Source organism: Mycteria americana, chromosome 6, assembly GCF_035582795.1.
Source record: "Mycteria americana isolate JAX WOST 10 ecotype Jacksonville Zoo and Gardens chromosome 6, USCA_MyAme_1.0, whole genome shotgun sequence".
In the NCBI taxonomy this organism is placed as follows: domain Eukaryota; kingdom Metazoa; phylum Chordata; class Aves; order Ciconiiformes; family Ciconiidae; genus Mycteria; species Mycteria americana.
Genome location: NC_134370.1, coordinates 69,030,826 through 69,057,902, shown reverse-complemented (window position 1 = coordinate 69,057,902; position 27,077 = coordinate 69,030,826). Strand labels below are relative to the sequence as shown.

The 27,077-nt window shown below is 40.8% G+C and overlaps 2 protein-coding genes across 7 annotated transcripts in view; one reads left to right on the top strand and one right to left on the bottom strand.

The window, feature by feature from the left end:
• IQCH (IQ motif containing H) overlaps positions 1 to 322 on the bottom strand; it is a 70,943-nt gene extending 70,621 nt beyond the window's left edge. Inside the window, exon 1 of the mRNA XM_075506410.1 lies at positions 101 to 322. Within this exon, the coding sequence (XP_075362525.1) occupies positions 101 to 244 (144 nt within the window). The 5' untranslated portion in view covers positions 245 to 322. The remainder of the gene's footprint in view (positions 1 to 100) is intronic.
• Positions 295 to 27,058, top strand: AAGAB (alpha and gamma adaptin binding protein). 6 transcript variants are annotated; one of them, XM_075506406.1, is made up of 11 exons: positions 295 to 479; positions 8,168 to 8,358; positions 9,317 to 9,413; positions 10,207 to 10,296; positions 12,650 to 12,733; positions 17,481 to 17,563; positions 18,269 to 18,362; positions 19,194 to 19,298; positions 19,810 to 19,859; positions 20,382 to 20,473; positions 25,796 to 27,058. In XM_075506406.1, the coding sequence occupies exons 1-10, from the start codon at positions 407 to 409 to the stop codon at positions 20,457 to 20,459; spliced, it is 945 nt and encodes a 314-aa protein (XP_075362521.1). In that variant the 5' UTR covers positions 295 to 406; the 3' UTR covers positions 20,460 to 20,473; positions 25,796 to 27,058. The 6 variants fall into 6 exon arrangements, with proteins under 6 accessions (XP_075362521.1, XP_075362518.1, XP_075362517.1 ...); XM_075506403.1 differs by lacking the exon at positions 25,796 to 27,058 and adding an exon at positions 22,079 to 24,723 and having other exon boundaries at positions 296 to 479; XM_075506402.1 differs by lacking the exon at positions 25,796 to 27,058 and adding an exon at positions 21,429 to 21,795 and having other exon boundaries at positions 296 to 479; positions 20,382 to 20,471.
• The last annotated feature ends 19 nt before the right edge of the window (positions 27,059 to 27,077 follow it).

Here is a 27,077-nt window from a genome sequence, read left to right as displayed (position 1 = left end):
GTGTGAGGCGGCCTCCCCGGGGAGGAGAGGTCCCGCGGGGGCTCGGCGCCGCGGCTGCCGGGGAAGGACGGGGCCGGCTCGGGCGCTCACCCAGACCCACCTGCCCCAGGACGGCTCCCGCCTCCTGCCCCGGCTTCACGAAGCCGGCCATGGCGGCTGCCGCCCTCGCCCCTAGCAACGGGACGCGCTGGCCGGACCGCACCATCCGCCTCGCCGCGGGGGGGGGGGGGGGGGGAGGGCACATCAAACGGGGGCCGAGCCCGCTCTCCGGCTCGCTCCTCCCCTCGCGCTGTCCCCGCTCCCCCCTCCCTGGAAGGGCTCGCCCGCTCGTCGCCGTCGCCGTCCCTCCCCCCCCCCGCTGCCGGGTGGTAGCGGCGGGGCCGGAAGGGGCGCGGCGGCGGGCGCCATGGCGGTGGCGGGGCCCTTCGCGCTGGTGACAAGCTGCGCCGCCGGCTTCGCGGCCGAGGAGCTCGTCAAACGTGAGTCGTCGTCGCCGCGGCGCGCTGCGGGACCCGGACGAGCGCAGCCGCGGGGCCCCGGCCTGCCTGCAAGTGCAGGCCTCGGCCTGGCAGCTCCTCGCCCCGGGCCCTCGGGGGGAGCCCCGAGCGGTGGCTGCCCTCCCCTCACGCACCGGCCCCTGAGCGGCCGAGCCCTACCAGGGCTCCACCCGGCCCCCTACCTGCCTCCGGGCCTGTGGCGTTTAACCACCTGCCCTTGAGGAGGGCGTCAGGGGCCTCCGTATTGCTTTAAGGAAATAAGCTATTTAACAGAGACGGTATTAGAGCCGCAGATTGTGTTCTGTCACCAAGGAGCAGGCGATATCACCACCACAACAGACAAGGAAAAAAAGGAAGCCCCACATCCCAAAATACTTTGTTACCCACTGGCCACTTGCCATGTCTTAGATGCGAATAAACTGTCATAAGTTATACCTAGACTAAGTAATTTGAGAATTGCCTTGAGTCTGAATAAAAATAATACTTTCTTCAGTAACAAATGAAGAACAGATTCATGAGGCCATCAGGTTTGCTGTTGGCCATTCTGGTCCTTCACACCCAGAGTGCAAAAATGAACTTGTTTCACTAGGACATGTCAGTGGCCCAGGTGGCCCCTAGAACAAGAGGGGGACACCAGAGCAACCAGAGTGGCTCAGGAGTGTAGGCAAGGGAAAAACAAAAGCAGACTAAATACTATCCCTTTGGTTTCATCTTTCTGTTTACTTTGTAAATGGACTATCTTGGACCTTAAGGATGGTAGAATTTCTAAAATTCCTGGTGAGTCAGGACTCTTGCTTTATTCAGGCTTGCTTTTGTGCATTAGACCATTTGTTGTCCCAATGCAGAGGCACAAAAAAGGGAAAGCTAAAACATGCCTTTCTGCAGTTGCCAGAATTGTAGATTACACTTACTCCATATCAAATACATAGAATTCATTCTGCAGGAAGTGGTTTTCTTGCAACCAGTTCCTCTTTTTATGGCTTGAAAAAGGGAACAGGAGAATAAGACCTGATAATAGAGAAAACTTTGGTGGAATTTTTAGTAATTCTAAAATCAGGGGGATTCCAGGAAGAAGCTGTTTAGATCTTGGTGTTTTTTGGTTTTGCTGTTATGGCTTGTTAGTACAGCCTGCTTTTTAGGGAACTGTCACGAACAGTTTGATGTGCATACTGAGATGTATAACTTATCAACAGCCCCAGCCCCTTTCCTGGATATTTTTTTTGGCTGTTTCTGAGTGAGATCTTACCTAGGAGCCCGATAAAGCAGAAGGCTGCCCCCAGGGACTGCCCCCCTCCGAATCATTAAACCACATTTTGAAACAAGAATGACAGTACAAGGTCTGCAGTCAAAGGCTATTCTGTCAAAGCAGCTAGGTTGATACCGAATTATTTAAGGATTCCATACCAAAGAATAATAAGTTTCTGTAAAATCTTATTCTTGGTTGTTGCTTGTTTTTGAGGAAGGTATAAGCAAATTAGAAGGAATTATTCAAGGTTCCTGTAGGTTTCCTTTGATTATTTTTCATAGTGAAATGAAACAAGTAAAAGGAAGGTGAGCAAAAAGCTTCATAGAAATGCTATTTAATCTGAGAAACTCTTAAAACTTAACTTCAGATTTTTTAAAAAATAGTACTTTGAAATGTCTAGGCTTCCACTGTTTTCCAGTACCAAAACTGGAGTCTTATGAATAGTCTGTGTGTCTTCTGATTGGGTTGCTTTACAAAGACATGACAATCTTCTTGAAAGAGACATGATTATTTACTAAAATACTATGAGAATTTTAAGTTCCTGCTCTGTATAACAAGTGAAATTACATCAGATCCAGGAGCATAAGCAGAACAAGCATTTTAAAACATTCAAGGACATACTGATAAGGACAAGGCAGCTGTGGCTGGCTACAGTAGGCTGGGCTAAAGGGTTTTGGCAGGTTGGAACAAAATGTTGGTGCAATTCTCAGAACTTGTGCTTTTACAGTGTGAAAGCATCACACCAGATTAAAGGCATTATATGATAATGGTTTAGCTCAGTGCTGAGAACAAGACCATTATATTAGCATCTCTGAGGCAGTACAGCATTTGAGATACAGCATGTATGGTTAAATACGCTATTAAATATTGTGTTGGTTGGTAGGATCCATATAGCAGTTGGGTTTTGAGTCTATAACAGAGACATGAAACAAAGCCCTTATCGGTATTATCACTGCTTTACCACTGTGTTGCTGGATTTCCCTGGTACATGCTCTTTCTAGGCAAACCTGTTTTATAAGTAGAAAGAAGCCACTGAGAGCGTTCGCTCTTAGGAGGTGTACGAGAACAGATTTTTCCTGCTGCCTGCTAGAACTTTCCAGGCTAATTACAGGGCTTTTTTACAGTGTCTTCATCCTGTTAAGTAGGAAATGGCTTGAGCATGAGAATAATATTGTGGTACATTTGCTAGATATACTTCTATTCTTTCAAGTTTCTGTGGGATGCCATGGATGCTTTATTTCATTAGGTACTGTGGCAAAACAAAGCTATTTAAAATGCACAGAATAGGATTGGCTCTTCTCTTAGATATATTTATCACAAATTAAAACAGCAAATAAGATTGTTTTAGTTTTTAAAAATGCTGTCCAACAGATAAATACTGTCTGATGCGATTTTTTTCCCCTCTTTTTTGACTGTTTACCCACTCCCCTCCTCCCCCACAGCAAAATATCTACCTTGAATGCTTATTTCCGAGTTCTCTTTACTCCTTGTGTAATTTGCAGGAGTATTTTTTTTATGGTGTATTCCAGCAGGTGGCTCTCAAGGCCCAGAATGTGAGAACTACTTGGTGTACCTACCAACTAAGAGGACTTGGGATCACATAGGGCATTGTGGAAGACTGAATTATGTTCTTATAGCATGTATGCAATCTGAAAAACACTAGGAAGATTGATCAATACGTTAATCTCTTTGGAAAAAAAAAACCTGCAAAGAGGAATTGTAATGATTCTGAAAAAATATTGCTGTTAAGCACCCAATATAGTAGAAGTGCTTAAATATCAGTTGGGTATTAGAGAACAGGGAACACTGCAACAAGCAGCAAGAGATCTACATCTGGGTCTTTGATTATTATTTAGCTCTTTTCTGAAAAGTTCTCCTTTTGAAAAAATATTTGCTGCCTTGCACTTACAGAATACTTACTAAGCCTCTGCATTACAAACAGGGAGTGGATGTCAGGTTTTACAATTTTGCCATGTCCTCTTCCTTGTCTTCTGAACCATTGTTTAATTTATCTTGTCTATATGGAAGCTCATGAAATTAAAAGTCAACAAGTTTAAATCAGTAAAATGAGCAAACATTTATGTAACTAGATGCTGAAATTAATTTCCAAAAGTATTGGTCAGAATTTTGTCCAATTTATTAAAAATTACAGATACTTGTGAGGAAAAAAAAAAATGACACAACTAATGAATTTGCTGAAAAACATAAGCTACTGACTGCCTGGAAGTAAAAAACCCTTTTCCTCTGGACAGATTCCACAGAAGTGTGGAAGTTCATTGAGCTATATGATACCAGTCACTGTCAGTTACTGGGTGGAGCCATGAACTGATCTCATGTGTCAGTTGCTGTTGTGTTCTTAAATGGTTTTCTGATAGAAAACAGGCAAAGTGAGTCATGAACTGGGATAAACTGGAGGAAGATAATTGTCCATGTCCAACAAATGTGGTGATCTTAGCATAGATCAGCATTAGTACAGGGACTTTGGAGGTTGCACAGGTGAATAGTGCCAATGTATGCAGGAGGTAATGACCCAAGGATGATACTGCAGCTGGCTTAGAAATGGTCTGTTTGGTCCCTAGCCTCAAATAATTCACTGTAGATGAAGAAGCTTCTATTGCTCCAAAGTGCTTTTATACAGAAGCGTGGGACACTGAAATGCATGATGTCTTAATTAGTATTCAGCAGTTATTGGTAAGATTGTAAAAGTTATTTCAGTAAAAGAAGCGTCCAGCATTAGTAGTTGCAGTATTTCTTAGAGGACCTTGAACTCTAAATCCTGTTTTTGAATGACACTAAGCAATGTTCTTTTGTGGCATGAACTTTTCCACGCGCGTTTTTAGTACTCTTTAATGGTGATGCATTTGGAGTCCATTTGCATTCCTGTCATCCAAGCAAGCCATTTCCGCTCTATGAAGAGGCAAGCTAATTAAGGCAGCCCAGTAGGTCTGCCTACTGTTGTGGTCAAAGAGTGACTCAGTTGGTTTTCCAGGCTCTTTGGATGGCAAACCACTGACACTTTCAATGGCTGGGGAGTTTAAAATTAAAAATGAGTAACTCAGTAGAGATAAGTTTGACAAGCCACCTCCTTTTGCCATGTTAATTTTCTAGATGTTTATTCTGTATCCAAATAAAACTTAATGGGGTTTATTCTGATGAATATTCTCCAAAATTAGATATGAAACTATTCTGGCCAAATTTACTTTTTTCATTAAAATGTAGACTGTCTTGGAAAGAAATTCCTGGAATCTGGAGGTGGTAATGTAATCCTTAAAACTAGTTCCAACATAGAATATATCCTTGACAACTCAGTTTGAGCTGCAGTGTATATTTCTTTTGTAGTCTCTGCTTGTTTACTTTAAAGGCCAAAAACTAATTGGTCTAAATGACTTTTGTGGAAGAGAACTATTCACGAGATACCCAAACTGCATTTAGTTTCCTGCCATGAGTAATCAGGCTGTTCTGCAGTAATTTGTTACAACCGTACGTGCAGGCTGAGACATAGCAAGTCTGAATCCTTTCAAAAAGTTCCTGCAGTCCTTTGAGTTTAGCGTGCAACATCCATTTTTACTGGGAGAGAAATTTCACAGGGGATTGGCAAAATATCTTTGGATGAATGATGGGTAATCAGAAGCACAATGGGATGAAAGAACAGTGCTTAAAATACAGGAACAAGTAGCACGTAAATGAAATGGGACACGTCCTCATTCTTCTAGCAGTACTCTGAGGCCTAAATTTGTCCGTGAACTCTTTTGTAAGGAAAAAAAAAAAAAATCACTTACAAAGCAAATGTGAAAGTTCTTTCATGTCAACTTTTGAAAATCTTTTATAAGAAGTTCTTTCCTTTTATATTCTTGCTAGGGCGGCTAACTTCATTGAGTGACTTTTGAACTGACTTCCTTTCCTCACCCTGTTTTCCTCCCTTTGGCTTCGAGTCTTATTGCTGATTTTCTCTGTTGCAATAATTTCTATGGGCTCCTTTATTCTTAGCTTCTTGTGGCATTGACTTGCAATTCTGCTAGCTTAGAACTGATTTTTATTTAGTTATTTATTTTTAACTGTCAAAACACTAGTGAAGGGAAATTTATAGCATAGTTTATGTAGCATTCAAAACCTCCAAACAAGACATCTGGTTTCCAGGGCAGAAAATTAAGATTATGCCTGCATTTGAAAAGCTAAGCAACAGATAATTCCAGAAAGAAAAGGCATCCCTGTGTTTTGGACATGCACGGTGACATTGTCTGCCTAACTTGTTTCCTCTCCCAGTTACTGTAATTTTGCCATGTTATGTCTAAGCAGAGTGACAGCTACCTCCATTGGCCCTAACACCCATTTATAAGAAAATCCTAGTCTAGTAGCAATTGGCTCATATTAAATAGAGTCCTGTTTACCAAAGATACCAAGCTGAATTATACCAAGTGTAGCACTTAACATCTAGTCATTCTTAAGGCTCCTGTTTTATAGCAGAAAAAGATAACTTGTCATCTGCCAAAATGCCTTTATTATAATAGAATATGTACATTAAAGCTATAGGTTTTGTAAAGTGACATGCTATCATTTGATGATCTGTTTCACTAATTACTCAGGGTTTGTTTGTTTGGGGGGTTTTTTGTTTGTTGGGGGTTTTTTTGTTTGTTTGGTGTTTTGTTCTTTTTTTTTTTTTTTTTTTTAAAAGAGGAGCAGACTTTATGTATTTGTGTAGCCTAAATTGAAAATCTTGGGTTTAAAACTAACTGAAAAGCTATTCTTGGGTTTCCCTGGAAGATGAGTGCATAGGTGTTTGCTTCGTGTTGGTAGAGTATAACATCAGCTAATGCAAACAGGATAGAGATGCCTGCTGCAAAGTGACTGCAGTAGTACTATGAAGTGGTGCAGGGCAAGCAGAGATCCACATATACAAGTTTTTATGAAATAAGCATGGGAAAACAGCTTCTGTGTGCCACTGGAACTGGTGTGTACTGCTTAAGAGTGATTTAAAAAGCTGTGAAAGAATGACAATCTTTCAAGACTAACAATACAGCTAACCAAAATCAGTAGTCTCTTCCATATTTATATGAACAACCTAGTGCTCTAAGAATGTAAAGTTTAGAGTTGAGGTTTGTTTGGTATTGACTCGGTGTCATCATCCCCCAGCCCTAAGGTGACATGGATAGTCTTATCACAGAATAGCTTCTGACTGAAGACCGATTACTCTGAAAACTATTGTCATCCAAATTAAAAAGTCAAACTTTCTTAACCTGGAAAACACATGTAGAGGTGGCTTTTTTTGCCACCCTGCCCCCCTTGTTTTAAAAGAAACTTGGACAGGAGATTCCCTCCCAGGTTTCTGTTTCTGAGGTCAAATTTCTCCCTCAGATTCCCTGTGTCCTCTTCCTCACTACTGCAAATAATCTTTCTGGTTTAGAGCTCTCCTCTGTGCTGCCCTGTGCACCACGCTCATTCACCAGTTAGTTTTCTCAGACTTTGCAGTTGCAAAAATCATTGAACCTTTCTATGGCAACCTTGGCAATGGGGTTTTCCTGCCTTTTTTATTGATAAAATACAGATAATTTCAAATTCCAGACTATTTGGGGAACAGCCTGTTCTAGCATCTCCAGGAACTGTCTCAGTGCCTTTAAAATATGACCCTTAAGATCTTTGAACATCCATATACTTTATTTCTTTTTTTCTGATGCCCAAGGAAATTCTAGACGACTCAGTCAATTTTATACATAATTGACCTGTTTTTTAAAGTGTCCATAGGTTTGTCCAGCTTGAGCAAGATATTCTGCCCTTTCCAGAGAGGTATAGATGGGGTGCTCTGCCACTAACTATAATTCACCTCCACCAGGTGGCTGTCATGCTATGAGAGTGTGCACTGTGAAGGTTGCTACCAGCACATGAAGGGCAGTGTTTAACATTACATTATCAAAACGCTGCCTTGGATTTTAATTGTTGAACTCCTACATGGAATTTAATGGGAATTACAATGGAATGGTAGTAACTTGGTTTATTTTCTCATTAGTTACCTTCAGGTTTTGGTCACAGTCAAACAGTTCTTTACATCTGAATGAACATGCAAGGTTTGTTTCTGCTGTAATGAAGTCTAGGTATTCTCTCCATACATCCTGTTTGCAGGTAGTGAGTTTGAGGCTAACACTTTAAAAGGCATTTCCAGGAAAAAAGGCTTGCTCTCTCAAGAGCTTCTGTACCATATTTTATTTTGAAAGCTAGATAACAAACTCTTTTGAAAAAACTCTTTTGAAAGCTAAATAAACTCTAGGACAGAATAACAAATTGAGCTTGAATTTTTAAAGTCTTACATATATACTGTTTTGTTATAGTAAGTAAAGACGGCTGTGTATTAGCTTTGTACCAAGCTTCTCTAGACAACTTATTTTCCTGATGCTGGTTTTATCCTCTGTCTCATTCATTTTCTTTTATACAGGTATTATAGGAAAAGATGACCTTACTGTGGGTGCAACTACAAGTGGAAGAGTTAATTTTTACCCCTGGACAATAGATAATAAATATTATTCTGCAGATATTCACCTCTGTGTAGTACCAAACACATTTCTTGTTACTGGAGATATTGCTGAATCTGTGCAAGCATTTGTTGTGTACTTCGACAGCACAATAGTAAGACTCTTCTTCTTCATGATATTGCTTTACCTGTATGATATAGTTGCCTCACCACAGCGATAACCACAAATTATATTCTCTTCATCTTGTGCCATCTATTCCTTTTAGGCTGTTCTATTAATTGTCAGTAGATCAATGTTAAATTATACCTGCTAACAATGGAAGCAGTTTCCTTGCCTTTTACTATTATACAAGAGGTTTTCAGGATGCAAATATGCCACTAAGTTAGGCAAATCCTCCTCCAGCCCACCACCTCCAACTTTACTCCTAGCTGATGCTAGATTAGAAAGGCTGCTTTAGGATATCCAAGAATGAGGGAGCTAAATGTAAGATTCAGTGCTATCATTTTACCCAAAATTGTTTCTACTAAGCTGGCAGCAGCAAGAACAGTGCTTTAGCAAAAGCCAGAAAGATTCTGAGACAAAAAAAAAATTCTAAATAAAGAACTGGTTTTCACCACAGATGGGAAAGGGTGCATACCACACATTCTGCAAAGATACCTTTAGCCAGACATCTCAGGGCGCTCTCAGAATAAACTAGAACAATGGGAGTAGTTCACCAGCCCCCATATAACATCCGCTTTAGCATAGAAGATGGAGTAGCTGCACATTAAACCCAAGATATGCTTAAAATGAAATACTCACAATTAGCCTTAAGTAAAAATCTTTCATGATCTACACTAGGATTGCATAATTAATATTAAACATGAAAGGGAGGTCCAAGGGAGTAGGATTAACTCATCTGTAAGGTAAGTCAAGAATCGGAAGGAAATTGTGTATAAGTCAACTTCTCTATTAGAACAAAAATGCCTTAAACATACATGATATGCAGCCTAGCATATTTCCTTACTTCATTGCTTTTATTCCAATATTATTCATGATTTAAAACTAGTGTAAAAACTAAAGTATTTGAGGATGTATTCCAAAGAACTTTTATTTTTTTTTTCCCCCTTCAGAAATCTGGACTTGATAGTGTCTCTGAATGGCTTCCCCTGACAGAAGAGTGGTTACCAGAAGTCATGATCCTAGTTTGTAACAGAGTATCTGAAAATGGTATGAATCCCAAAGAAGTTCCAAATTGACTTAGAGTTATTAACCTTGCCTAATAATTTATTTTCTAGTTAAATCAACACAATTATTTCTCAAAGTGTGTGAGACTGGGCCTGAGGTTTAATTGAGAAGAGCCAGATTATTCTTGCGACCAGGAACAGAAGAGTCTTAAGCTAGTTGTGGTTAAAACTGAATCAGAATTTTACAAGCTTGCTTCAAATGAGCTCTGTGCATCCCATTCCTGCTGTACCAGCACGCACTGCAAGGCAGCTAAAAAGGCGTTCATATTACTGGATGTGCATGATCCTTTCTGGTGAAGAATGAGGATGGCTGTTGGTTGCTTAACCACAGTGGAAAGTAGGTTCATCTTTTTTGACCATTTGGGCATTAAATACACAATTTGCTTTGGTTCTAGGTTAGTATATGCAATACATCAGCAAGCTGTAAGGTGAAGATATGTCCCTGTAACTTAATTCAGATTCAAACCTAGAGTTAATAGAAGTAATCATTCACTGTGGCACTTCACTTATATTTCCCTTTGAGTACCCACTGCAAAGCCATTTGATCTTGTGGTATTTGAAAAAAGTAATTCAAAGGAGGAGTTTGTTTAACTCTGGAGTTTTTGGAATCAAATTCAAAGAGAATGGAGGACCCATGCCAGCTACTATATACTTTTTCCCATACAATCCAGAATAAGCAAACAACTTTGAGGGAATAAAATGTAGCTAAAGATTCAACTGTTGATATTAGTTTCAAATGTGTATGTTTAGTATGCATTTTTGTTTCCCAACTTCAGGTGTTAACAGACAGAAAGCTCAAGAATGGTGCATCAAGCATGGCTTTGAACTGGTAGAACTTAGCCCTGAGGAACTGCCTGATGAAGATGGTAGGAGTGCTACTTCTGTTTTAATTTTTAGAATGAAAAAGCACACCAAAATAGCTTCTAAACAATTGCAAGGGGCATAACTTTGTGCTACATGATTACAGCATGGAATGCTCCCAGTTGCTGAGGCTTAGTCTCTGCTATAAAAGGTCAGGAGGAGGTTATTTCCTCCAAGAAATTCCATTTGTCTCCTCCCAAATACAGCTGCTGTTTATGTAGCACCTACATAAAAATAATATCTACTGCCTCTTCTGGCAGTAGATAGGCCTGTATTGATAGATTAGAAGCATTTATATTCCACTTTGGAAATAAATCTAAAAAACAAGAACCAGAGAGATGCACAAAGGCAGGAAAATTCTTTGTCTTTTTTAAAAAGACTTTTAAAACTATTGTACATAGCAAGAGAAGACAGACATTATTCAAATGGTGACATGATAGGCTGAAAAGGGGAGATTGTTAAAAACATTTTAGAATCGCATGCACTGTTACACAGGAAATAAACCAGTTTCAAAATCAGTGGCTGACCATATGTTTATAACTTGAAAAAACCCATCAAGCAAAGTCAAAAGTGTGATGCGTGATGTTCCACTCTTGAAAAGTGACTATGCACTTCCTGACAGCCTTATCGGCATCAGTCTTATCTCCTCATTTCAGTGATACAAAAAAAAAGTGTTTACATCTTACCTCTACAGAGCCAGAATGCAATAACTGACTCCATTTCCAGGCTTGAGTGGAATTAGTCACTAACATTTGCTCTATTTCAGGTTCACCAAGTACATAGCTGTCACCAAAAATAATTTAGTCTAAAGGCCTAAGTTAGAACTCAAGTCCCACCCCTTCCCCCCTTTAAAGGCCTACATAAAAATTGTATCTTGAGTAGCTAAGATCGCCCCTTCTCTCCCCACCATGTCTTTAAAGATACATTTCTTTTTGGCATTTTGTTAGTCAGGGAGGGAGGGATACACATACTTCTGATTTATAGAAACCAGAAAAATCAGAAGTGGATACCCCTTAGACTGAAGTTTTCTTATGAAGTGCTTTAAAAGGAAATACATTAAGTCAAGTTTTTTTTCTATTGAATAATTGTTGTAAAGAACAAGCTATTTACTATTTAAATAATATAAGTACTGGGAATAATAACTCAGGATGTTAATCTTTGGAGTATTAGGATATATGTTCTTTCCTAGATTTTTTAATATGGTAGTTGATTCACTGTGACTCATGCATGGGAGGAGATGTATTCTACTGACTAACATATTTACCCCATAAACATGCTGTATGAATTACTTACAAAAGATAAAACGGATGCAGTAAACACACTGGGCCAATATCTGTTTAAAAATTGTGACATTTTTGGCAGCTCATCACAAATGAACTGGAGCTCTTGCTCTGACTATACCATCAGTCAGTTGCACACAAAGGACAAGAACTCTAAACTGAGACTCTTGATAATGACTCTGATACAAAACCAAACAGCGGTGTCGTGGAGGGCAAAGTGTTTGATCTAAGGGGTCATAGACAGCTTTAAATTAATTTTTAAAGGCAGTTTCAATTACTACAGCTGTCCCTGAGTCATCCTAGAGGAGTTTGATTTTTAAGCAATCACATTTTTGTATCCAAAGGATTTTTCTCCCCCCTCCCCCCCGGTTGCTTTGTGAGACCTGCACAAACATGGGAAGCTGACTAAACTGAGGAAATGGGAAAACTGACTTGATACAAAGTGGTGTCAGATCTATTCAGTAAATAAGTCGAAGTCCAAATAATGCTTTCCCGAGTCTTTCAAGTTACTGTAATTCACAGGATTACTGGAACATTTGGAGTTAGACATTGTGGAGATAGCTTTACAGTGATCATTTTCATTTTTAAAAAGCGTTGCACCTTTTTTAAATGGTTGCCTGAAGTCATTTACTTTCTAAAGGAAGGAAAAGTAATTCTAGCATCTATTTTTATGCCATACAGCATTCTAAAAGATCTTGGGCTAAAAGATGCCTTGCTTTTAACAAAACTTAAAAATTGTCGATTACTATTAAATGTACTTATATGTTATTTAACTATGTAGGCCTCATGCTAAATATTTAACGAAACCCCACTCAGAATTTAGATCTCTCTACAAGAGGCTGAGACCTCACAGTTCATAATACCTGCAACCCTACACCAAGAAGTAAGGCATTAATTTAGATTTGTTTGGCCTCTCATGAAGCAAAGACAAGAAATCTGTGTTCCTAAGAAAAGTAGTAATTTGTATTGATTGTGATAAGATAGGACAGGCATTCAGACACACACCTGCTTACTTTCAGGCATGTAATGGTTTTTGGTGTAATTGTTAGGAGTGCAATGTCTTTGTCTTTTGGTTTAGATGACTTTCCAGAGTCCACCGGAGTGAAACGAATTGTGCAAGCTTTGAATGCCAACGTGTGGTCCAATGTTGTCATGAAGAGTGGTATGTAACACAGATTCCTCTTGTATGAATTCTGGAGAATGCAAGGCCTAGAGGGCTTAGTATTTTTAGCAAAAGTTTAAACTGAGCAGCTACAGTGCTACTGCCACAGCATCAGTATAAAGAGAAGTAGAGCAGTCTTCGACGTTTTACATGGAATAGTAGGGTTTCAGGTATTGCTTTCATTGTCCCTCAACGCACAGAGAAACTGACAGGCAATGGGTGAGATTTATTCCTGTTGCAGCATCTGTTCCTGTTCCCTCTGTACTTTGACTTGCTCTCTACTGATAACTTGAGTTAAATATTCCATTAACTCTTCAAGTTTCAATGAAAAATGAAAGCTTGTTCCACCAAACTCTAGCAGCAAATAGCTAGTCATTATCACCTTAGTCTAAAAACTGATACATGGTTTAGTGTAGAAGAAGTAAGTGCTAAATTCCAAATTTGTTATAGTCTTCTGAAAAAAATTTTGAAACAGGGATGAGAATAGCAAGTGCAGAGATGAGATTTGGCAAAGAAGTGATGTCAAATGTCTGTTGAAGGACATACTAAGTGCATTGGAAGGACTGTCTTCCCTACAGAAAACCCCACTTGAGTACATGAAAGCCACAGAATTTTTTGAAAACAGTGCAAAAAACAGGCAACCCCAGATAACTGATTATCAGGTAGAGTTAGAATTTTGGAAAAATCACTTTAGGATTAGACTCATGAGAAAAGGAAGTGCTGTGGCTAGCCCAGAGTTACTGCAAGTGTCGATGCTTCCATTTATTATTCCATTCCTTTAATTACCTTTCTAGTACGACAAACCATTGCAGGAAATGTAGGAAGATTAAACTCTTGTGGAGTGCTTGGCCTTACATTTCTTCACAAAGTCTCATCCCACTAACAACCTTCCAATATCTGCCTGCTCCCTGATGTACAATCTTCCACTGTTGTGGCTTCTTCCTTCCTACGTCTTTTAATTGCGTAGTGATTTCAAGTGCCGAGAGGCTTCTGCTAGTTCCTGTAACTGCAAGATGGTTACTGGACTCAGTAGACCTAGGATGAGAACTACTAAACCGATAATCTTTTTTTATTTTTTTTAAGGTAGCCTTTTGAGTATTTCTCGTACCACATCAGAATGAGGCTAAGGTTGGTTCTAACTTCATGTAACCATTGTAGAGAAATAGGTAGCCACTTGAGAAGGTGTAAAGTTGTCTCACTAGTACTAAAATGGTTTTTTTAACAGCGTATTTCCTGCATTTGACAGATGCCACATTACAGAAGAACAGAATTTAGTCACATGTTCAGTTCTTTGTGGGGGGAAATTCCTATGCATCATTAGTGTGTTCTGTAAAGGTCAGACTCCTTGAAAATCCAGATTTTCTATCTCCACAGTGCAGAAACCACACAGCATTGATGCACATTACTACAAACCCCTCAGGAAGTGAGCTATATTTGGAAGTTGTTGCAGCCTGACTATGCCTTCAAAGGGAAATTGTTGAGCTCATTTTACTTAAAATAAAACTTTTTACAACCTATCTTTTGTTTTCAGCTTCCTCCTGATCCTGGAAACTGGCCACTGTGTAAATCAAATTTTAGCTTTTCTACTAAATTACCTAGAACTGCTGGCCATTTAGAAACCATGCAGTCATACTTCACGTGAAGATTTTTCATAGAGTATAAGATATTTGTGTAGTAGTAAAGGCTTATAGCCCTATTAAGTGTAACCATCCAAAAAGCCAATGTTACAGCACTGCCTTACTTCAGCTTTCTGTTTGTGCAAGAATTTAAGTTTACAGACAGAGCAGGAATGATTTTTTTTCTAGTACAAGCCTTAAACCCATATTATTTTAAGGTGTTCTCTCAAGCCCAAACACAGTTGTTCTTAAGTTGTGAAGTAGTTTTTTCACACACCTATTAAGAAAATTCTTGACCTTTTGATTTTTTCTCTAACCATTAAATATATTCATTCTCACACCAACTCATAAAAATAGATATTAAATACAGCATAGTTGAATCATAAACATTTTTACATCAAGTAATACCACATGCTTTGTAAGTAAATGAAGTAGTATTGTCTCTACTAAAAGAAAAACAAGCAGTCTTACCTGGGAGTCTCCAGAGGACGCTTCCCTTTTGTAGTTGCTATAAAGTTGTTGCTTCTCCAGGCCTCAGAGCTCTCTTTAACCTGAGAATCAGGTGGTTTTCTTTCCCTTGTGCAGAAGAGCATGAGTAGTTCTTCAGCTAACATCTCCCCCCCCACAAAGGTAGTACACTGCTGTTGTCTTTAGCTGTCTCTTCCAGAGCAAAGCTAGTTGGCCTAGATGACAAGAAGAGAAACAATTTACTGTTCTCTGAAAGAGGCTACTTGGCTACTTTCCTGCCTAAATACGTCTTCAGTGATCCCAGCTGAAACCGGTTACCTAGGGTGGGGCCAGTAATTAGCCGGGCTCTCTTTACCAAGAATGAGCCTGATTTAGGAGAACTATTTCAACTTAGTTATTTAAACAAATTATGAATTTTGACTTTTAAATTCCAATTTTGTGTGGGAGTCAGGATCACCACATGTCAGCTAGAGACAGACTATGGAAGAATAGTAGATACAGACAGTGGAAAACATTTTGCTATGAAATGAGCATATATGAACCTCGAAGCCATGCTCAGATCACAGTGTACTAGAGCTCTGCAACTATTGAGGGGTGACACCTGTGAAACTATATAGACTCCATCATAATGGAGCCACCAACTATTACAATAAGTTGAGTGAGATAATTTTTGGCTTTGATGCTGTAAGAACACTGTGTAAGGCATCACCCACTTCCCGAATTGCACCCAGAAGTTGAAATAACTTTTACATCCAATAAAAAGAGTTTATAGGAATGCTTTTTCAAGGGTGTGCCTGCAACCAAGTGTCTACCACCTCCCTAACCACGGATCCAGAAACAAATAGCTGCTTTTCAGAGATCCCTGCTGCAGATTCCAGTACTTTCTAATTAGGCCAACATTTTGTAATTACGCTGGCAGAGGTTATGTGTGTGTGGTGGCGGGGGATATGGAGCCACTGTCATTTTTCTGTACAGGATGAACTCTAATAGATACAAAAAAGGTACATGATTAGGTCACTTCATCCGCCCCTCTACCAATGTGGGAATGTTCTCTCTCAAGTACATTCTGGACTGCAGTGTCCAATCTAGCTTCAGATGACTCAGAAATTGGCTAAAAGTTGATCTTTACAGTTTCTCTAAAGACAGCTCTGCTCAGCCTGCTGAAACTTGGGGAAGCTACTTTGTTTTGGATTGCGAGTCTCAATCTTTATCACGCAATTGCCTGTTAATTTAGCTGGCGGACTTCACGGGCTTTCACATGTCCTGCAACTGAACATTTTTAAGGCGATTGATTCGGCTCGACTGCATCACTTCTTCCCAAACCTTTGGGGAGTGATCTGTTAAAGCAGTAAAACTGTATGGAACAGAGCCAGCTGAAACAAACACCTGCCGGGGCGTAGGGGGAGCATGAGGGGAGAAGGGGACTGGGAAGGGACACACGTTAGCCTAAATGCACAGTGAGGATTATTAAACAGGAAATGAGGTCTTAGTAATTCTCGAATGGAGACGTGTTTACATGTTTTCTAGATAGCTGATGGTTTTAGTTACACATTCAACTCTTCAAAATGAAATTTTGTTTAAATGGCAAGTAAAATTTGGACAGTGCATAAAAATGACATCGTCTCAACATTTGAGTCTAGAGCCTAGTCATTAGTGTAATATTAATTTGAAACACTTTTTTTTTTAAAAAAGTAACCTTAATCTTTCTTCTGGCACAGGTCGTTGTTTCCTGGCTATTTGTAGTACGATAACTTAATATTATTTCTTTTTTAGTTGACTAAATACTAAGATTTTCAGAAAAATCTCCTCTGAGTCCCCTGTGTAACTGCAAGTATTTACTGCTCAATGCGAGGCCAGCAGAAAACATGGCTTAGAAAAAAACCCCAACCCATAATATCACCTATCATGTATACATTTTTGTTTTAAAAATACAGTTAGTTTAATTTAAAAATACTGGACTGCATCTGTTATCTTAGATGAAAAAGATGATTGCTTAGTGTTAGGTTTGAATTACCTTTTTTTTTTTTAGGTTGGATTTTAAAATACCATTGAAATACACAGGAGGTTAGCAGATGCGGAAGGCCCAAAGCACCTTGCAGTGTGAAGAAACATTGGATTTGATGGCTGGGTCCTTCCATGAATTCTGAATTAGCTGTTTTAAAATTGCTTTTGCCATTACTGTAGTGCTCAACCTATTTAGACAATATGCATATAAGCAAAAGCACTTGTTGCGTTTCCTGTATTTAACCACAAACTCAGTGCTGCTTCCCATGGACAGTGAAACCTGGTCTACTGAGCGCCAGTAATAGCAACTGCTGCTTCTGTATTTTGAAAACTGCCTTGTTCGGAATCAGAAGGCAGCTGCCAGACCAAATCCTAACAGAGCAGTGACTTCAAATAAGAAGAAAAAGATCTCACATCTCTTGTGGCTTACACATCTATTCCTTGTTGGTAGTATTTAGCAGTCAATATTGTTAGTATACTTTTAAAAAAGCTTATAGAATATGAAAAGTTTCTGCTTAAAATAGTGCACTGATAGTTTTACAGGGTGCTCTGTGCGTGTGTGTGTCTTCCCTGAAATATTCTCTATCCCATCTGGTCAGTTACAACTATTTGTAATAATATTGCATTTTCTGTCAACCTAACAGCTGGTTTGTTTTCAGACAGGACCCAGGGCTTTGGTCTGCTCAGTACATTAGCAGGTGCGAACTGTAGCATTGGGTCCGAAGAGAACCAAGATACAGAAGTAAACAGTAATTCCTATTTCTTGTTCTTTGCTCATACTGTTTCTTGTGTTGCTCTTTCCTATTGTCACACTTGATGTGGTGTGGTGGTGGTGGTGGGGCTTTCTTTTTTTTTTTTTTACCCGCATTTCTCAAGGGATGCTTCACAGCCTATTGGAATGTATTTTAAAGGAAACACTTCTGAAGTCTGAAAAACTGTCTGCATTTTTCTTACAAGTCCTCCTGAGACAGTTGTTCCTAGGAGCTGTCACCTCATGGCTGTGAGCTTGCTGTTTTTCAGGCTATTGCCTCAGAACTCATCATTTTACCCGGAGATGTCTGATTGTGTGCTCAGTGTGGAAAGCTGTTGGTGTTGATCACACTGACTTCAGCACTGTGTAAATGCTTTACCCCATACACAGCACTGGAGCCAAGGAAAGATTATTAAAAGCTCCATTCAAGATGTTTTTTCATTAATATCCAAGAGGAGTATTTTGTGCAAAACAAAAACTATCATTTGATGGTGTTATTTAAAAAAACAACAACAAACCTATCAAAGAAAAGCTTCATGTAGTACAGTGTTGCAAAAGTGGCTTTTCATAATACACGTGGTACAGGTTTTGCAGTAAGTGTAAGTTTTTGAAGTCAAAACAGCAAGCACCTGATCTCATGATGATGCTTTTCAGGGTCATTATTGGATACTCTAATATCTATTTGTTTCCTGACAGTCCAATCCATCGTCAGCAGACGGAGAAGAATCCCATTTAGACAACAGAGAGGATGGAGCTAGCACAAACAACCTACAGATTGACAACATTGTGGGTAAGCTCATTCTCTGCTTGGCAGATACGTTGGAACAGGCACCCCTGGCTGGGATGTGGTCCCAGAAAGCCACTGGCTTTTTCTCAATGAAAAGTATGGCATAAATGCGCTTGGCAGAGCCAGTACAGGCTAATTGTTTAGTCTTTAGATGGTGTTCTTCAAAAAATGGGCCCAAGCTTGGATAGGACAGAGCCCCGGCAGTACTACCAACTGGAAACATTCAGCTCTGATTTTGTGACATTTCCTGATGCACATATTGTGTATATTGTGCATATCTAGAAACATCTTTGTAAGCATAAAGTTTCAAGCTTTATGGCTGTAGACAAAAATCATGACAGTTTGACCCAGCAGGAGGTGAATGAAGCACACGCTACTTGGGTCAGTCCTAAGAGGTTCAGGCATTTTAAGCTACAGGTCCTTAAATAATTGCACCATTCCAGGAGATAAGACTTTCTTACAAGTTGTATGTGGAGATCTTCTAAAGGTTGGGTGTTGTTAGTTGTGCTCTAAGCATAGTCGCCTTACTCTTTAATTTACTCCGTGGCTGTTCCTAGACAGATCATTTTATAATAAGCAAGAAACCTTAAATATTGGATGAACTCAAAAACACTCTTGCAATGTAATGTATCAAAATTAATTACCACTGTAATGATTCCATGAGTTGTCTGTATGAACAATCAGTAGATTAAATGCTTCTTTCCCTCCTATGGGGTTGGAATTTGCAAAAGGGATTTGCAGATGTTAAAATACTGGTTTTATCAGAAAGGCTTTCATACCCGCTGACAAAACAGAATAATTTACCTTAAACCAACCCATATGCATTCATTTCAGATCCCATGTTAGATATGGACATTCAAGAGTTAGCCAGCCTAACTACAAGAGACGGTGACCTGGAGAACTTTGAAAGGGTGTTTTCAAAGCTGAAAGAAATGAAAGGTAAGGTACCAGGGAGAGACGTACTGAGCTGTATCACCTATTCAAGTCGCTCAAAGGCATGAAAGCCAGTGTGTGAATTGGGAAGATTGTACAAATTCCTATTCTCCTGTCTGAGGTTTTTTGTAAGTAGCTGATCTTTTCATTAATTTGCCCTTCATCTTGATAGTGCTTTTGAAAGAAGTAGATATTGCTTAGCCGACTGCTATCACACTGATTTTGTCCACAGTGAATTAATGCTACATAGTTTTCTACAAACAAACCTTTTTTTTGAGCTCTACAACTGCGTGCCAGTCTTGCAGTTTAAAGCTACAAATGTTTGAGATGAAATCTGGTGTGCCTAGAAGCATCGGCTTTCTGGTGTTTGGGAATTGCAATTGCTCTTACTAAATAAGACTCCTTTTTTATCATCTTAAACTAGTTTCTCGGTAGTCACCTAAAAACAGCTGCAATAGGCCTTTCTCTCCCTGCTCACTCCTGAGGTTGACAACCTAAGTCATGTTCTTTTTCACAGATAAAGCTGCAACGTTACCTCATGAACAAAGAAAACTGCATGCGGAAAAGGTGAGGTTTTGAAATTAGCCCTGAAATTATTAAAAATGGGGTTTTCCTTTCTAAGCCGTAGTTACTTCTCTTGTAGAGTTCCTATGTTAAGAGTAGGAAGAGCAAACCGCACAGTCCTAGGGAAGACTGTCTGGTATCTCCCAAGAACAGAATAACCAACCTGGAATTTTGAAACACCGGAAAAAGCTTTCCCCGTTCAGAAGTTCCGAAATGAAGGCCCTGCAGTCACTGAGGGTGTAAGCCAGCTTCCACTTAAGTATGGAAAAGCCTTGATCTCAAGGAAAATTTAATCATGCCTTAATTAGCACAAGTTTTGTATCACAGGTGCCTCCCATGATTTTTAAATTACTGCCTCTGTGTTGCTGAAATTTCGTAACTTCAGAGAGGATTAGTACTGCACCTAGAAACAGGGTTGCTAGATTTAGCCGCTGCTCAGTTTCTATTTTTTGGATGGCAAATGCAAAATGTTCAGTCATTTGAGGGGAATTGTTCTCCCTTTCCCATCTTTTTTTCCATTGTTAGGTGGCCAAAGCGTTCTGGATGGCAATTGGAGGAGACAGAGATGAAATTGAAGGTCTCTCCTCGGATGAAGAAAACTAAGTTCTCCTGTAGCTGTAAGCGACAGAGCAATCCTAAAAGAGTGATCTTTTCCTGCAATGAATGTTTATTGTGAAAAGCCCCATTTAGCTTTAGTTGCTTTCTTTGGTTAAAGGATTCTCTGTATCATTGTAGTAAGTAACACATTCCACAACACCTAATGGTTAGAGTGGTTTTGTCTGACTGTTCATCTGTTCTCTCTCAGAGAATTTTGGAAGGCGATGCATGCAGTTAGAGGAAATAATAATTAGTTTACATTTTTCAAATTAACATTTTTATTGTTTCCTCTTTTGAGTTTAAATAAACAAATTTACTACCAGTTATCTTTCTACATATGGCTGGTGGTTGTTAAGTGACTACTTAATTCTAAACTCAACATTTTAGATGTAGGCCTGTTTGATGTTTTTATGTAGCTTTATAGCTGACTTACTAGTTAAAACAAACCAGATTTATATGAGCCATGAAGAGAAAGCTGCTGAGTTGTACCCTGTTGTGGGATGCTCTGCCAAGGCTGCAAGGTTAATCCTGCTGAGTGCCAAAGCAATTAAAAATGGCCCACAGGCTTTGAATTCTGTTTGCCTATGTGAGTGTGCGGCCCTTCCCTGGAAAGTCAGGTGTTGTGCCACACTCCCTGGGTTTCCATTAGAAACTAAATTTGGGATTAAATGCAAGACAGATTTTTTTGCTGCTGTTCCAGGGGTGAAGTTCCCAAACCTTCTGCAATTCTTGGCCTCCAAGGCCTAGCAGAATGCACAGGCCTTCTGCTGGTGAATTCTGTCTGAAATACCTAAAGAGAAAAGCTATGATTTCAAAAACCCTACGCTGTCACCTGGTGCATTTGTTACAGACTTATGCTCCTGTACGTTCATTAGAAGGCACTAGAGTACAAGTTTCAAATTGCTGCTTCCATGGTATCAAGGGTTAGAAAAAATTCCTTTGTCCGCAGATTTAGTATATTGTCATCTTCTGCACACTTGCACAGACTCGCTGGAGAGTATAAACATGCAAGGCGCCAGGAAAACAAGAAGGAAGGCACAGGCTGGTGAGGGAGAGAGAGGAGAAAAGGTAAATGCCATCCTATCTCCTTTTCTACTACAGTCAGTTGTGAGATACAGTCAGCGGATCAGTGGAAAGAGGTAGCCAACAGATACCCTGCTGAAGAATCAGGCCTTCCCTAGTGCGTCTGACGTACATACCCTGTGAAATGGCATGCCTTTTCCCCAAGAGCATTTCCTTATCAATCTGAAAATACGCCATGTTAAGCAATCTTATTTAGAAATTTTGAAATTAACTTTTCCAGTGTCTGTTTTTTCGTGTCAATAAATTTCGTGAGTCTTGAGACAGTGGCTTTCCATAAATTATTTGACAGCTTTAAATTTTGAAAGCACTTTCACAGTGGTTCTTGACATTCGTTGCCTCTTAAGATTAAGCAAAGCTAAAATAATAGGCTTCTTGGAATGCTGTAAATCATTTCCTGGGTAAAAACTGCAGCATTTTCAACTCTTTAAGAAATAGAACTGAAGCCTTGTTAGTAGTTTGAAAAGCATTTCTCATACAAAGACTGAGCAGTAGCTCCCCCGTAGTAAAACACCTATTTTTAAGAAGAAATGTTCCTTTTACAGGCATACATTCAAGGAACCACACCTCCCAGGGCCACCTCTTAAATTGAACGACACAAAACAGCTGCCGGGCCTTGCCGTCACTTTGCCATCTCCTCCCGGGCTCTCCTCCTTTTTCCCCAGCACAGAGAGCTGTAGTGAAGAACTGAAGGTGGTTCCTTCCAAGTAGGGAACAGTTTTCCATGTTTGCTTCTCGGTAGCTGAAGACTTTTTTTTTTTCCTTTCTAAATATTTGTTGTGCAATAGCGATAAATGGCAAAAGTGCAGAGTAAATTAATTGAACGCAGTGAAGAACATAATGCCCTTGAATACCTTAGAAACCCAGTTCTTTATACATGTGATCTCTTTATCCATTTGATATACGTGTAACAGTTTATTTAAATTCAATAAAATTATACGAATTAAAATCAAGTTCTTTGCTGCCTTTTTACAAGGTAGCAGCAGCGAAATTCCCATAAATGATGCCTTATCCCAGGAATCAGAATTACCAGTTGGGGAACACACTTCTTCAGCCTGTTACAAGTAGGAGGAGGAGATTTGTATTACAGGAGATACCTCCTGGAAAGAGTCACAGCTCTTGGTGTAGACAGTGACGAGAACAAGGCTTTGAAAGCGCCGAGCAAGCATTGACAGGACAAGCAGGCGTGATTTCATCAGAAGAACACGGAGTCTGGTATCGTAGGCGGTAGGCCTGATAGCCACCGTCCCGCAGGGAAGGCATCTGTGTTGCTTCTGCCAAAACATTTGCACAGGTAATGTTTTGGTGCAGATCTTACCGACGTACGAAGAACTCTTTCAAACGTGTTTCTGTTGTAAATGTGTGTCTTGTTTGTAGATGCAGTCTGTGCTTTAGAAAAGCACAATTCCTCTAAGTAGGGAGAGTGGCTAGGAGATATAGGAAATAGTTTTAATGATCCTTAAAGAGTATTGTATCGTATTTGTAAATCAAAGTTTGCTGGCGGCTTGGTGTTTTGTTTCGTGGGTTGGGCTTTTTTCTGGTGACAGGCTTTGGTTTTGGCTACAGAATTTCTTTACAAAATTGATGTTACAGAAATGACTAAAAGGGGCATTAATGGAAAAGCAAACCTGAAACTTTTGTGTTGTTTACTTAGTTTCTCTTTGTACACCACAGCATTGTTTAGCAACAACAAAAGAATTCCCATCTTGGTTTTAAATCCTCATAACAGTTTTGAAGTTGTTAGCTTTCCCTGGTACTGGTACCCCAGTGCTGAACTGGAACCGCTCTGGAACAGCTCTGCAGTTCAGTTAATGCGCTGTGGCTAGATGCAGTGGCTTTTCCTAGTAAAGATGGTCACAAGAGCATCTAGATATACAGTAAATGAATTTTAAGACACAATTCTGAAGGAAAACATGACAATGATTCAGTGAAAATGGAAAGCATCCGTTCCTGGCTGCGGTCTTTGCAAGAAAGCTCAAAGGAAAGTGATTGACATTTGTGTTAGCAAAGAGCATCAAAAAGGGTTCCAGCAAACACTCCGAAGGCTGCAGAAGGCCTTCAAACTAAACAGAACTGAAGAAATTGCAATGCCAGTGTTAGCTGTGGCACAGCGATCACTGAATCTCATGAAAAGCCACTACAGCGCGTTAAACTTTCGAGGCTCCATCAGTCTACACGGTTCCTGTTTGACTGCCGGTCGTTAGTTTTCCCTGGGGGTCTACAGCGGCCACATGAGTGGCGAGAGAGAAACCAAGCGGGGGATGTAACGAAGAACAGAGGTGGAGTGTGTGAAAGGCAGCGAAGAAATCAAACAGGACCGAAGCATCGTCTTCCTGTTGCTCCACGCTGGAGGCAGCTGTTGACCTTAGGAGCAGCGCACCATCATCAACGGAGAGCCTGAGGGGAGCGAGGCGGTGAGGGGCAGCCTGCGCTCACAATGGCACGGGCTGCGCTCCGGGGAAGGTTTGCAGGACGCCCGTCTCTCCCCACGCTGTTGTTAGCAGCCCACTGCTGTTGGTTTAACCCGGTGGCCTTAGATCTGGTTTAGTGCGTTTCAGACAGTTTTTATCTCTGTGCTCTGAAAGTAACCTGCCTCCTCCAGAATCAGCAGACTGGCTGCTCTGTTGGAAAGTCTGTTCTCCACACACAGAGAGGAGAATTGAATCCTCTCTATCTCCACCAGCATTCGCTTGGACAGTGGCACTTTCTAATCCAAAGGAGCAGTTGCAGAAGCGAGTTAAGAGTTCGGGGGCCTTAGAGAAACACATCCAGTAGTTGGCTACAATTCCGTATCTATTATAAACATGCCTCAGTCGTCTTTTGCATTCAGGTTTGGTAGTTTTGCTAACCCATCCTTAAATACAGCCAAAACATGCTGTAGCTTTCCTGGGCTTAGGCGGCTTTTCATTGCAATACCGCTACTCTTCTGACTTGAGAAAAGATGCTTTTGTTACGCTGTCTGGGATGGATTTTGTTACCTAGATGAAATGGGCCGGAAGGCTTCTGAGGCCAAGTCCTGTCTCTCTGTAGCCAGTTCAGCTTGCATTTCTGTGTGTGATTAAACGAGTTGCTAGGTCATTATAAATAAATTGAGTATAGAATTAAACTGACAAACTCCAAGTATGCCACTGTTTGCTGGTGAACTTCCAACTCAGACTAAAGGCTACAGAAATGTTGTGTTCAATTAATTATTAAAAGGAGAAAATGTTAATTGCATACAATAACAGTAACGTGTATCTCAAACAAAAGTGGATGACTCCGATAGTGTTTTGGGACTCATGGAAACCTTGTCCTGAACATCACAATTAGTAGATTATAGCAAAAAAAAAAGATTTATATCCTTTATAAGGTGGGTGCTGTGGTGTTTGACTCTGGCTCCCAGCCTTGGTGGGGCTCGCTATCACGGCTTTCGCCTTCTTCCCTCCCTCCCGTGCAGCTGCCCTAATGCACCGGCCCGGTGCAGGGGAGCTTCCTGCAGAACCTGGGGAGGAGAAGCCCCTCCCTCGAGCCGGGGGAAAGCGCAGAGACGGGGATGAAACCTCGATCCAGAACCACCCATTCTAGTGTAAAACCAGAGACCCCCCGCTGCCCCCGTTCCAGAATAGCCGAGGGCTGGTAGGGCATTCCCAGCTCTGGTCCGGCGCGTAGGCGTGACTGGGCAAGCCAGGCTGCAGTCCTGGCGAAGATCTAGGGTGACACTTGCGAGAGGACTCTCCTGCCACTACAGACCAACTGCTTCTTACCCCACTTGGGTAAGCCTCCCTGGAATGTTGATTCACTATTTTTTTTTTGGGTAAGGCTTTGGGATTTTTCATTTATTATCAAACCTATATTTTACTTCAGCTTCCCATTTTCAGTGCAGATGAGAAGATTGTGATACTGAAATCCAGGATACAATCAGGTGACAACTAGCAGAACTCGCAGCTCGGAGCTGATTTACTACATCACACTTGAGTTTTGGCAACCCTCGTACAAAACCTGGACGAGACCCTTTTATTACCACATTGTTGGAAAACCGAATGGAAAAAGTATTCTCGTAAATCCTCTGTCAGGAACAACAACAAAAAAGAAAAAGCTGAATTTCAGTGAAACCCTAGGAGGAACGTTAGGAGTTCACAGAATTAGATCATAGTGTGCCTTGGCTTAGTAATGCTATTTGGAGAATGCCCTCGCTGGGGCCAGCTGAATGCCAGCGTATATGTATTTTCTTCCCCCCCCCCAGTACGACACCTGACGTGACTACCTGCCTTCTGTTCAAACAGCTGCTTCGCTGGCCATTTCATGGCCCAGTCACCTCTAGGCGCAGTCCCAGTAAGGAGAACAGCAGCAGGGACGCATCCACGGCATCCAGTTCTCTGGAGCTGGCCCGGGTGGGTGCGAAGGACTCCGCCACCCTGCAGCCGCCACTGTTCGAGCTTGGCTGCTGTTTAATTTCTGACTCCAGCGACTGCCTCCTCGAGTGGCAGGGAGGAGCAGTGGCATCGCTGCAAAGAGAGACCACGGACTTGGGAAACCCATTATAACAAGAGGAAATAGACAAAAATACAGCCTGGGAGATTATAGACGGGAAAAACTTTTCCACTAGGAACATAATGCAGCCACGGAGCAGCTTATCTGGGGAGGAGGTGGGTGGAATTACTGTTCTTTAAGGGTTTTCTTCGAGATTTATCTGGACAAAAGCCCAGCTGACCTGATCTGGTGTTGGCAAGAGTCTTGGATCAAGCACGAGGTTGGACTAGAGACCTCCGGTAGTCTCTTCCAACCATCATTTCTCTGCTTTGATGAAACACCGGGGCACTTTTAAACCAAGTCTGAGAGAAGTTATGTTTTTCAGTAAGGGAACAAACACATTGACTGGATGAATGCTACCGAGCTGGACCAGAACACGTGCCGTTCCAAGAGCATTAACTCATTCTCACCAATGCACCACGGACTGGAGACCACATTTATGCCCATCCACCTGCCTTCCTCTGTTCTGCAGGAGTGAACAACTGAGAGGCTTAACACATGTCTTCAGCACGGGACCGCAATTCCTCAACATAGAGACACCAGAGGTATTTTAGGGTCTGCCTCATGACAAGACACTGAGGACAAAGCAGTGAATACTCCACTGCAGCTCCTACACTGCTGATAATGGAGTTTCCTCATTCACAGCCGTAAGGTGAAAATACAGCTCCAGGTTAGTATACCGGGCAGAGAGTGAATGTTTAACTATGTCGGACTTTTCCAGCAGCTCGACAATAAATCCTTTGAGCCACAGCGCTCCACTTCTACTCCCCTTTGAATCCCGTTAGTTAAAAGAACTAGTTGCAATTTTTAAAAATTATTTTTTATATCTGGCTTTAAGTTCTTGAACAAAACTGTCCAAACTGTAAAAAGAATGAAGACCTTACCTGTAACTGAGATCTCGTGCAAATTGCTGGGAACAACCTTCATTATACATACCTAATGCTGCTGTCTCTGAATTATCTGTGGTTTCAAAGCTCCAACTGCTTTCGGTTTGTGTCCTCAAATATATTTTTACAATACCCTTATTTTCTCATG